The 12204-nt window shown below is 43.4% G+C and overlaps 1 protein-coding gene across 4 annotated transcripts in view; it reads left to right on the top strand.

Annotated features, from left to right (window-relative positions):
- Positions 1-12204, top strand: part of Trank1 (tetratricopeptide repeat and ankyrin repeat containing 1) — an 80776-nt gene that overhangs the window by 31940 nt on the left and 36632 nt on the right. For all 4 annotated transcript variants that reach the window (XM_021654673.2, XM_021654675.2, XM_021654674.2 and 1 more), the window contains exons 9-11: positions 4147-4401; positions 5798-5974; positions 6576-9449. In XM_021654673.2, the coding sequence (XP_021510348.1) occupies positions 4147-4401; positions 5798-5974; positions 6576-9449 (3306 nt within the window). The remainder of the gene's footprint in view (positions 1-4146; positions 4402-5797; positions 5975-6575; positions 9450-12204) is intronic.

Here is a 12204-nt window from a genome sequence, read left to right as displayed (position 1 = left end):
TCTCTCAACACTGGGAGGACACTTCTTTTCAGTTAGTGCAGGCTAGGGCATTGACCTAGGATGTCAGTTATATTTTCCTCTTTTATGTAAGCCAATATTTTAAAGAAAATGAATGAAATGTAGGAAAGAAAAAAACTAATTTTCTACATATTCACCTTCTAGGAAAACTTAATGTATATGTGAAGTGATCATTTAGTTTTTTTTTTATTCTAAGTGTAGTTAGATTTTTTCTTTCATAAAATGGAATTGATATATTAGCTTAATGATGGAATTGTGTGTAATAAAACTTATGAGTTTTGTCTTTTATACCTTGAGTGATAGACTTTGGGTAAAACTGAAGTCTCTCTTTGAAATGGTTTATGTCTATTTTCGACAATTTATGAGCTCTGTTGCAACTTCCAAAGCCCCCTTTAATTTTTATTTCAAGTATTTTTTATTTATATTTGCTAACTATGATCACTGTAGAAAATTTATGAAAATGGAGTTTTGTGTAACAATGTCAATCTTTTGTTAGTTATACTTTGGTGTGTTTTTATTCTATCTTTCTTGCTTATGTTTCAGTTAATAATCATCTTTTAAAAATCTGTGATTATAGGATACAAGCAATTTCATTTTCTGATATTTCTTTTGTCTCTTATTAAGCTTGTGGAAAAAGGAACAGAAACTTTAGATAATAAAAGGCAGCTGCACCAGTGACCCCATTTGTCACATTTAGAACTCCCCTTCTAAGCGTTTGGTACTGTCTAGAACAGTTTATGACCCCACTCCACATGCTGGAGGGTTTCCAGCCTGCAACTGATTCTTAGCTAGTCTGTGTCAAGCAATCATATGTTTATTGTACAGCTTTATCTCTTTGTTCCTGTTTATTGTCATGTGACTTTTATGCTAAACGAATTTTCCTGGGTGAAGAATAATCTTTCTGAAAGGCTTTTAAAGGTACGATGTAGACAAGTAGAAAAGTAGGAAAGGAGGTATTTCTTTTACAAAGGGTCCTCTTCCTTTCTTTGTATACCGTGGCCTTTCAGTGTAGTCATAGGTTTTAGGATGCAGGTAAGAGGCAAAGTCCAGGAGTGCTAGTTAGTATCCATAGCATCATGCATATTTTCTGTCTCAGCATGGGCTTCCAGGCAGGTGATGTGGGGTCTTTGACAAGAGGTTGCTCATGATCCTTAAAGTTTTTGTAGTGCTGGCAATAAAAGCTGGTATTGTAATAATTTTCTATATGCTGTAGTCATTTCTCTCTTCGGTAGATATTTGCTGAAGTTGGTGTGTAGGCTATTGTAGAATTGAATACTGTTTTATTTTTCCTTTCTGAGAAAATCAGGAAACTATCTTATAAGAACTCTAGATGACAACCTTAGATAATTATAGAAGGTTTTAGGTTCTAATTAGCTGAAGTTTAGCATTCAAAAAATTGGGGCCTGGGGCTGGCACATACCTTTGACCTCAGAATTCAGGAGGCAGACACAGGTAAATTTCTGTGAGTTTGAGACCAGCCTGGTTTATATAGTGAGTTACAGACCAGCCAGGGACACACAGTGAGATCCTGTCTCCCCCCACCCCCCGCCCACAAAAAAGGAAGAATTAGATCTAGAATTGTAGCTCAGTGGTGGGATGCTTACCTAACAAGTGTAAGGCCCTGAGTTCAATCCCTAGTACTAAATTTCGCTGAGCCTTCAAGACGGGATGTCTGGAGAAACCCCAATTGCTTCTCAGGGTATGTAGAATATCATGGTGGTTCCAGCTGAAGCTTTGCACTGGAGTCTGCTCCACTAGCCAGATGTGTGACCTTGGACTAATCAGTTATCTCTGGCACTGTCACCCTGCCTTTTCTCCCCCCCCTTTTATTTTTGTCTCAGCTAAGAGCCAACTGCATAATGTATACAAACAGTCCATCTTCCCTCAGTAAAATGCTCAAGCCCAGTAGCTGTTAGAGTGAGGTTAGGAAGACAAGTTTTGTATATCAGTGTATCAAGGATAAATGGCAGATTCTTCGATGGGACCTCCTTCTTTGGGATCTTTTAGATGCAGACATTTTGAGCAAATCACATTGAGGGAGCTTTTAAGCTTGGGCTTTCATGGCACTGACATGTCTGCATATAAACTTTCTCAAGGCTGTAAAAGTAAAACTTCAATTACTGGAATCTGGCAAAAGTTCTTCTAAAGGCTACAAAATGGAAATGCTACTTCTTGAAAGTCCTTTGCATTTCATGCTCTGTGGCCTCAGGTCTCCTGACTTCTCTGAGGACTGTGTGTGCTGTTGTGCTTCCTCAACCCCAACCCCAACCCCTCTGCAACTCAAATAGGCTTAATTTTTTAAAAAAAATATTTTTTACTTATATGCTAGCAATGCCAGAATTGGCTTCATTGTCACCTGGACCCATGGTCTTCCATCTTCAAGTCAGCCTGTCCTCTGGCCAGCTTTCATCTTAGACTTTCAGTTGAACCAAATGCAGGTCTCTAACCTCTGTCTTATTCAGCCTGTTTGGATCTGTGGACCCAGATCCCTCTTAAAACATTTGAATACCCCAACCCTCAGGCCTCACTTTTGATGTAACAGCCGAACCAACAGCTGTGATGAGAAGGACAGTCTTGACTAACTCAGGCCTGACTCCTTCACCCGCAGCAGGAAGTGTGCTGCTTCCAGAACACAGGAGCAGATTCTGAAGGTCAGAACTGCAAAGATTTGTTTTAAAAGTTTGCCTTCTTACTTTTGTTCTGATCCTTGTTAAAGTAAGATGATAGACTAACCTATATTTAATTTCTCTTGTTGTATTAAAATACATATTCATATCAAAGATTTAGGAAAAGATTGGAAGCAAAAGCCAGCAAACGCAAATCAAGTTTATTTTACTTGAGTAATCTTTCACTTTTCCCATCTGCTTTAGTTGGAGGAAGAGAAATCATAGGAACCTTTTTTGGAGTGGTTTATTCTTACACAGCTTTTTCAGTGATAGAATTGTCAGACCAAGTACAGAATGCCCAATATATTTGAATTTCAGATAAACAAGTTTTTCTTAGTGTAAATATATCCACAGTATTATATGAGCTCTACTAAAAAATTGTGTGTTCATTTGAAATTCAAATTTAGCCAAGAGCAGTGGTACATACCTGTAACCAATAACAGTTTCTTAGGAGTCTGAGGCAGAAAAATATTTGAGTTCAAGTCCTATCTGGGTTACACAGTGCATTTAAAGTCAGCCTGTGAAACTCAGTGAGACCCTGTCTCAAAATATTTTTTGAAGGGCTCGGTGGTAATGCCTACTTATATGTACAATACCCAGGGTTCTATCCCTAGTTCTACAACAGAAGGGAAGGGTTCAGGGTGAGATACAGGGGGGAAAAAGGGAAATAAGGACTGAATCAAAGTTAACTGGTATTCTTCTTTTTGTATTTTTAAAAGTATATTTCTTTATACATTAGGGAACACATGTACCAGTTTGCATGTAGAGGTCAGAGGACAACTTGTAGGAGTCATTCCTTCCACTATGTGGGTCTTAGAGATCAAACTCAAATCATAAGGTTTGGTGGCAAGTGTCTTTCCTCACTGGCAGTCTCTTTACTAAGGAACCTATTTAAATTTTTTTCTAACATTAAGAACAACAACATAGTGAAAGGGGATAGCTGCTCGCTTGTCTCTAGATGTCAGAGATCAGTCAGAAATACTGATAACTTGTGACACAGGGACTGAAGACTAAGGCATCTTCTGTCTCATCTCTAATGCCTTGTGGATTTTTAGCTCTTCTCTCGTATTTCCCTGTAATTTAGTGTTTATGTGTAGAATATGCCCTCGATGCTTTGACAAATTGAAGGCAGACTTTTCCTAACTCAAGTATTTGCCCCTAACCAAGCATTCTGTCTTCAAATACATCTTAATTTTATACTCTAGGTTAGGCTTTGTCTTCTTCATTGGGTATTTTTAGTCTTGGTGCTGGAGCTTTTGAGTAAGTGCCTGATCTGATGTTCATTCATGGTTAAGGAACTTGTCCAAAGTAATCTATTATTCCTTCATAAAACTTACATGGTGCTTAAAACTTTTGATTTATAAATCATTTTAATTATTTATGTATGTTGGAATTTAGTTGGGTGATGAAGAGAAAGCATATGAGCCATTTTTGGAGTATAGCTTATTCTTATTTTTGAAAGAAATTCCCGCTGGCCTGGTTTGTGACATTAACCGAGACTGCGCCAACACCTTCATCAAATTCTTACTGGAGAGACAAAAGTGGCCTGAAGTCCTTCTGCTGTTCACGCGCAAAGTCAGTGGGCAGCCTCATCTCAGAAACTGCCTCATCAAAAACTGTGACCTCTCAGACCTGGACATCTGTACTGTCATTCCCCATCTCAGCTCCTGGGACCAGAGGAAGATCCAGCTTCTGAGTCATTTAATTGACAGTGGAGGTGAGTGTACTCTGTTAGTTGTCTGGACAGTCTCCACTATAGCTTAGTTGTCTCTTCCTTTAGAGAAACCAGCACATTTTTCATCTTTGTCTCCCTCTCTCTGGGCTTAAGGTGAGTTGCCTTGAGGAATGCTACATTCCTATGAATTCCAGTTAGTCCTTTTCTGCTTTTCTCTTATGTAGGAAACACCATGTATGTGGAGGGTCCTTGGCTCTGGCTTAGTCAATTCTACTTGGCTAAACCTTTTTCTGCTCTTGATGTGACATGTGGTCCTTTGTCCACTTGTGGCATTTTTTCCTAATCAGTGGACTGGGATTTTATGATGCTTATTTATAGAGAAATGGCCAAGTAGTTCATGGGTGGAAACATTGGATACTCCAGTTGGTTGTGTGTCCAAAATATGGTTGGCTGTGTGTCCAAAATATGCAGGACTTTGTGCTAGATTGGATTTAGTTTTCAAGAATAATTCAGAAATACTCTTCCTACCCATATTCCCCAAATTATTCTTGCTTTACTAGGTGTGTGGCCCAAGCAGGCTTTCATACCTTTACCCATATATAAAATGGAAATAACAACAGTCTGTATTTCTTAGAGCTGCATTGCATATTAAATGAACTTGTATGTGCAGTCTTTTAGAAGAGTACCTTGGCTGTGTGGTTTTCTCCTTCGTGTTGTAACCCTTCATAAAGAGTAGTAGCACAGTGGTCCTAGGATTTCAAAGTGCTGCACACAGTACAGAGCCTCTAGGTATTGGCTTTACTCACAGGGAGGTAGAGTGCCTTTTACAAGTTACTCTTAAGCCTCTTCCTTGTGTGTGCTGCTATCTCAGAAATTACTGATATGACGGGATTCCTGTTTTTTGATTCCTTCCTTTGATTCAGCCCACACTCACAGAGCAGCTCCAGCATCAGGTGCTGATAAGCAGGGCTGCAGACTTACAGGGGTGGGCTGCCTCTGGGTGGAGGTTATGGAGGCTACAGTGCAAAGGCAGTGTGGACTGAACTCAAAAGAAGGTGAGGTGGTGAGTGGAAGTGTGCAGGGAGGGGAAAAGAAGAGTTAGGAAGTATACTCAGGTCCTGACTCCTGACTATGTCAGACAGATGGTGTTAGGAAACATCAAGGTTTCCATTGTTCTTGTACCTGTCCTCACTCTGTGGTAGAACTGTGGTCCTTGGTAGGACAGGAGAGATGGGATGGGCATGACTAGAGAGCATCACCCTTGAGGAGCAGGGTTTTCCCTGAGGGCCTGGGAAGCCTTACTGCTCAGAAAGGTAGGGGAGAGCATCTTGGACGTCAGATCAGCACCTTCTCCTTCTCATTGAGCGAGGCTCTGACTTCTTCCAGGGTCCTGATGCTTTTCCTTCTGCCTCTTTCTCCCATTCTACTCTCTTTCCAGCACTGCCCGAGGGTCTCCAAGAGAGCCAGGACAGGCCACTTCTCATGTGCCTGAGACATGAGGACTTCGAGTTGGCTTTTCTTCTCTTGACCAAGGGTGCAGACCCCCGTAGTGTCTCTCTCATGGAAGGTGACACTCCTTTGCATGCAGCACTCCATATCTTTCTGGACATCAATGGTAAGCTTCTTTCTTAAGTGGACTGTTTCTGGAGGAGGAAGCTGGATATTAGAACTATCCAGCTTTTGCAAAAGGCCTGTTTCCTCACCAGATCTGCCCACATATCCTGGCCTCTTACCCATAGCATGATGGGAAGAAGTGACTTTGTACATAGTGAGGAATGATCAGATTATAGTGTGGAGGGTTAGGTTTTAAAGTTGGCTGTAAGTAGCTTAAAAATACTTTCTATGTGTTTTCATCATTTTTCAAGAATCCTAAGTTACAGGATCTTACTATAATGTCATCAGGCAATTTTAGGAGGTACCATTGGTTGCTGGGCTGGTAATTATTTGTTGACAGGGGCTATCTTATGCATGGCCTCTGCTTACCGGTTGCCAGTATACCCTCCCGATTGTGATAACCAAACTGCTTCCACATTACCAGATTTTCCATGGGGCAAGTTACCTTGGTTGAGAACACTGGGTCATTTAATGAGTATCACGTCTTTGGAGAAGATCAGTATTGTCTAGTTGTTCAAACAGGCACTGCTTTTGTACCCAGAGTCTGCTGTCCCCTGAGAAGAATGGCTTTGCACTCACAGGATTATGTTTGTGTCTTTCAGCTGACATTGGCTTTAACTTCCTCAGCCACCTGTTGGACTTATTTTTGTCCAACCCTACCGAATTTTACTACCTAAATCCTAACGTCCAAGATAGCAATGGGAACACATTGATGCACCTCCTCTTCCAGAAGGGCATGCTGAAGCGCACGAAGAAGCTTATAGATCTGCTGGTGAAGTTTGACATCAACTTCAACCTGAAGAACAAGGCAGGCAAAGGGGTAAGGCATCGAATTAAGAAGAATGATGCTTTGCTTTTGGCCTGGAACAAAGCGCTGACAGAGAGCAGGCGGAAGAACCGGCAAGACCCTGCTGCCCATCTAGGGAGGCTCTCCAGGTCTTCTGCTCCTGGCCATATGTCTCAGCTCAAGTCCCAAACTTCCTTCAAGTCTCTGTCATGTGGTGCCACTGACAGAACTCTTTCCAAGGGAGTCACAGAGGTTCTACCTGATGTCCAGGTAACCAGGCAGGAGCCTGAAGCCATTAGGACACATTCTTTGAGAGACCGCCTTATACAGGACATCACAGTTCTGATCCAGCAGGTTGAGTTGGATATGTCTCTTCCAGAGGACTATCCTCAGCGAGGTTCTCTCAAGGTAGCAGCTGGCACAGAAGGAAAGAAAGACAAACTCCAGAGAGTCCAGAGTGTGGGGAGCTCTGGCTGTGGAAACAACCCTGTTGCCTCTGAGGCTGGGGATGGGCTTGCTCAGGCAGGCCCACAGTCCTCACAGCTTGTGCCTGCTGGTAACAGATTGGGAATGACCAGTGGTAATGAGGACAATTGGACTATGCAGGAGATTCAGGGCTTTCTGCAGGACTTTGATAACATGACCTGGGAGATTGAGTGCACTTCGGAAATGCTGAAGAAGCTGTCCAGTAAGGTTATGACCAAAGTTATAAAGAAGAAAATAATCCTTGCCATCCAGCAGCTGGGGAATGGTGAGTGGACCCAGGGCTTGCAGAAGCGGCTGAAGCACTCAAAAGGAAACATCCAACTATTTGAAGCAAAGCTGGACAAAGGTGCCAGGATGCTGTGGGAGCTTGCCATTGACTTCTCTGCTCGGTGCAGTGAGAACTCTGAGAAAATTATGGGTACAGATAGGAACATGTACTCTCTGGAAAAATCAGGGAGGGTCTATACAGAAATCATCCGCATCTGGGACATTGTCTTAGATCACTGCAAGCTGTCAGATTCCATCATGGCCATCTGCAGCGCCTACACCCGGGGCTTGTCTTGTGTCCTTCGAAAGAAGCTGAAGGGTATCAACAAAGGGCAGGTGTCAGCTAACATGAAAATCCAGAAGCGAATACCCCGCTGCTATGTGGAAGACACAGAGGCCAAGAAAAGCACAGAGCAGGTAGATCCTGAGTACTTTCCCCCAGCCAGTGCTGTAGAGACAGAGTACAACATCATGAAGTTCCACAGCTTCAGCACAAACATGGCCTTAAACATCCTCAGTGACATGACAGCAACGGTGGAGTATCCATTCCGAGTGGGTGAGCTTGAATATGCTGTGATTGACCTTAACCCCAAGCCCCCGGAACCCATCATCCTCATTGGGCGGAGTGGCACTGGGAAAACAACCTGTTGCTTGTACAGGCTTTGGAAAAAATTCCATGTTTACTGGGAGAAAGCTGAGCAGGCAGGAAGTCCGTTGCTGTCCAAACAGATCTTGCCAAAGAGAAGGTTGGAAGTAGAACCAGGGAAAGACAGTCCGGGTCGGGAGGAAGAAGAAGATGAGGAAGAGGAGGGCTCCATCAAAGTGGAAACAGCGGATAGTATAGATGAGGAGCAAGAGAATGAAGCCTGTGCAGGAGGAGCCACAGTGGAGCCAGCAGGGGACAGCCAAGTAGCAGAAGGATGTATGCCAGAACAGCCACCCCAACTGGAACATCTACACCAGATCTTTGTGACCAAGAACCATGTCCTGTGCCAGGAGGTGCAAAGGAATTTTATTGAGCTCTCCAAGTCTACCAAGGCCACCAGTCACTACAAGCCACTGGATCCCAGTGTCCACAAACTCCAGGACCTGAAGGATGAGAACTTCCCTCTGTTTGTTACTTCCAAGCAGCTACTCCTCCTGCTTGATGCCTCTCTGCCAAAACCATTTTTTCTGAGAAACGAAGATGGAAGCTTAAAAAGAACCATTGTAGGATGGTCCACACAGGAAGAGTTTAGCATCCCCAGCTGGGAAGAAGATGATGAAGAAATTGAGCCTGATGGGAACTATAGTGAGGAGGAGAAAGCTACAGAAACACATGCAGATGATAGTGATCCCCGGGTATATGTGACATTTGAGGTGTTCACCAATGAGATATGGCCCAAAATGATCAAAGGGAGAAGTTCCTACAATCCAGCACTGATTTGGAAAGAAATAAAATCATTCCTGAAGGGTTCTTTTGAGGCTCTTAGTTGTCCTCATGGGAGACTGACTGAAGAAGCCTATAAGAAATTAGGGAGGAAGCGATCCCCCAATTTCAGGGAAGATCGGAGTGAGATCTACAGCCTCTTCTGCCTGTATCAGCAGATTCGCTCCCAGAAAGGGTATTTTGACGAAGAGGATGTTCTGTACAGCCTGTCCTGGAGGCTGTCGAAGCTCAGGGTCCTCCCCTGGTCCATCCATGAGCTCTACGGCGATGAGGTTCAGGACTTCACCCAAGCAGAGCTGGCATTGCTGATGAAATGCATCAATGACCCCAACGCCATGTTCCTCACGGGAGACACTGCCCAAAGCATCATGAAGGGTGTGGCTTTCCGCTTCAGTGACCTGCTCTCTCTGTTCCACTATGCCAGTAGAAACACAGTAGACAAGCAGTGTGCTGTCCGAAAGCCCAAGAGAATCCACCAGCTGTACCAGAATTACAGATCTCACTCAGGTACCTGAGGCCTTAGGCTCACCTGCTGGGGAGGGGCTGGAGCATTGGCCTTGGGCTGTGTCTTATCAGAAGTAAGAACTACTGATCTGTTAGCAAATATGCTCATATGCTCATGAATAAGAGAACTTAGGTTTTATTTGTCACCACTCATCTGTCAATAGAGCCCTGAAAATGTAGTTTGTAGCAATGAGTCTTAAGTGACTGAGTTTCCATGATGCAGACATGTTTCAGGGGAACATTTAAAGTGCTCTGGAAACCTTTGCTAACTAACACTCCTTTGTAGAAGCACCAGTCATCTGGCCAGGGTCCATTTGCTCTAACCTGACAGGAATTGTTGATGACAAAGAGAAGCTCTTCATGTGCTGGTCTTCAACAGCTTTTGTATCTTTCAGCATCTTACAGTAGTAGGAAAGGACAGGAGGCAGGAGCAACAGCAGGTGCCATTGTTGACTGGCACAGAAGTCCTGCAGGCATTAGATAGTAGAACATTTAGCTCTACAAGTGCTACTGCTCTTGTGTAGGCCTGGGAAGTCAGAATTTCTGTTTTTCTTTTTTAAATTTGAAATTTTAAAAAATTAAAATATAAGTATATCACTTTTACCCGTCATGTACCCCTCCCAAGCCCTCCCATTTACCCAGTCTCCCTCCCAAATTCATGGCCTTTTTTTCTTTTTCTTTAATTATTATTGTTTCATACACACACACACACACACACGCACGCACACAATCTGCTCAGTCTGTTTAATGTTCTTTGTATGTATCTGTTCTCAGGGATGACTTCTTGGTATTGGATAACCAAGTAGGGGTCTTATCCCTGAGGACTAATTTGCCCTCTCTCAGTAGTCCAGCAATAGCGGTGGGGCTCCACTTCCCCCTTCCACATTAGCATGTCTGTTGTTAACACTTGTTCAGGGAACAAGGCTGAAAGTCAGGAATTCTTTACCTTGGCAACATTTGGTGTAAAGTTATTTTTATAAAACTGTGTTTGTTTCTCAGTTACTCTTTTAACCGGTCTATCACACAAATAATTGAGACTCTTATATTTGTTTAATCATTAGCTTCACAATAACTGAGCAGTTATTACTCTAGTCTTAATCTTCTAAGCTAATCTGGTTTCCTCCCAGTGCACATCCCAGAGATACTTGCACTTTGTAGCTTTCCTGTTCCAGGTCCTCTCCTGATGTCTCTTGGACCTCTCTGTGGCTGAATCCCTTACTTCTTCCTCTAACTCCCCCTCCCCTGGCTGGCAGGAAGTCCAGCCCTGTTCTCTCCTCGGCTCAGCAATTGGCTGCTTTATTGGGATACCAGGGGACAATTGGGGAACAGTGTACACAACACTGAGACAAGAGACTGTCAGAGCAGGGACTGCGACCAGATAGGGGCACAGAAATCAGCACTTGACTTACACAGTGACCTCATGCCTACCTACAATGCGATGCTGCAGTTCCCAGGTAGGATTAGGTACCAGGACTCTTCAGCTCTTGACAGTGGCCGGTGTTAGAATTCCCAGACCCGAGGTCATTCTTTGAAACCCTTCCAGCCACCTGGGCCTGCGGTGTGTCTTTGGCTCTTTAATGGACTTTCTCCTTCTGTAGCCTCAGTTTTCTTTCCTCTTTCTGTTTACTTTGTCCCACTTTCCCCTCTCCTGGTTACTCTGCTGAACTCATTGGCCTCTTCTTCATTGGCCAGTTGTCTGTCAATTGATCAACTGCTGCCACCTCTATCATTATGATCTCTCTCTCAACACTGCCTTCAAGGCGCTCTGCTGCCAATGCCATCATGGCCTCTCTGCTGCCTCAGCTGACTGACTGCTTCTTCCTTCATGTCACCAGTCCAGTCTAATGCAAAGTAAAAGAGAAAAGGCCATTCACTTCTAGAAGCCTTTTATTGTGCCTAATATTGTAGCACCAGGGGAGGGATGCTGCTCAGCAGGATGAGCTCTCAGCTGCTTGAGCCAAACAGCCTGCTTATATGGCCAGAGAAGGGTGCTTGTAACAACAATTAGCACACTCGGAATGCAAACAAAGGTTGTCTCTTTAGTGTCAGTCCCACTGACAGCAGCCTTGCTGCTAGGTCACTAGGGGAATTTCTCATCTTCTGGAGTAGGTGGAAATAGTTGCAGAGCCATCTAGAGTTTATTGAGCCTTGTGATAGCAAATTCTCCTAGAAACGGAAAGAGTTCTGACTAAGTTTGTACCTTCAGGAGCTGGGCCAGTCAGCTGCCATCATTGAATAGTTTTCTCAAGGCATTCATGGAATTCAAAATGGCTGGTGCTGGCCTAAGGGCAATTCTGCTGACTGTTTGACTGACAGTCCTTTTGCCCAAGGTGGCCAGGGCAGAAAGGGAGAGTCCAACAGCTGCCAGTTAGGGCGTGGAATTGCCTCACCTCCCAACTTCTTTGCTTATTTTTTAAGACATTAAAAATTTTGTTAATCCTGGATGTTGTAGCACACACCTTTAATTTCAGAACTCTGCAGGCAGAGGCTGGCAGATTTCTATGAGTTCAAGGCCAGTCTGATTTACAAAGTGAGTTCCAGGTTAGCCAGAGTACATAGTGAGATCATAGAGAGTACAAGAAACATCAAAAAAGGGCTTACTGTTCATTCTAATAATGACTTTAACAGCATTTTAACAATGATAACACTTGTCCAGTGCCACCAGGAAAAGGTGGGTCCACTTTATCCACTTAGAGTAATGTTTGATTAATAATTCATCAGTCCTTAAAACAGCTTTTCTCTCAAGCCAATTGGGAGA

Source organism: Meriones unguiculatus, chromosome 6, assembly GCF_030254825.1.
Source record: "Meriones unguiculatus strain TT.TT164.6M chromosome 6, Bangor_MerUng_6.1, whole genome shotgun sequence".
NCBI classification, from domain to species: domain Eukaryota; kingdom Metazoa; phylum Chordata; class Mammalia; order Rodentia; family Muridae; genus Meriones; species Meriones unguiculatus.
The sequence above is the reverse complement of the archived record's forward strand: the minus strand, read 5'-3'. Positions and strand labels throughout refer to the sequence as shown.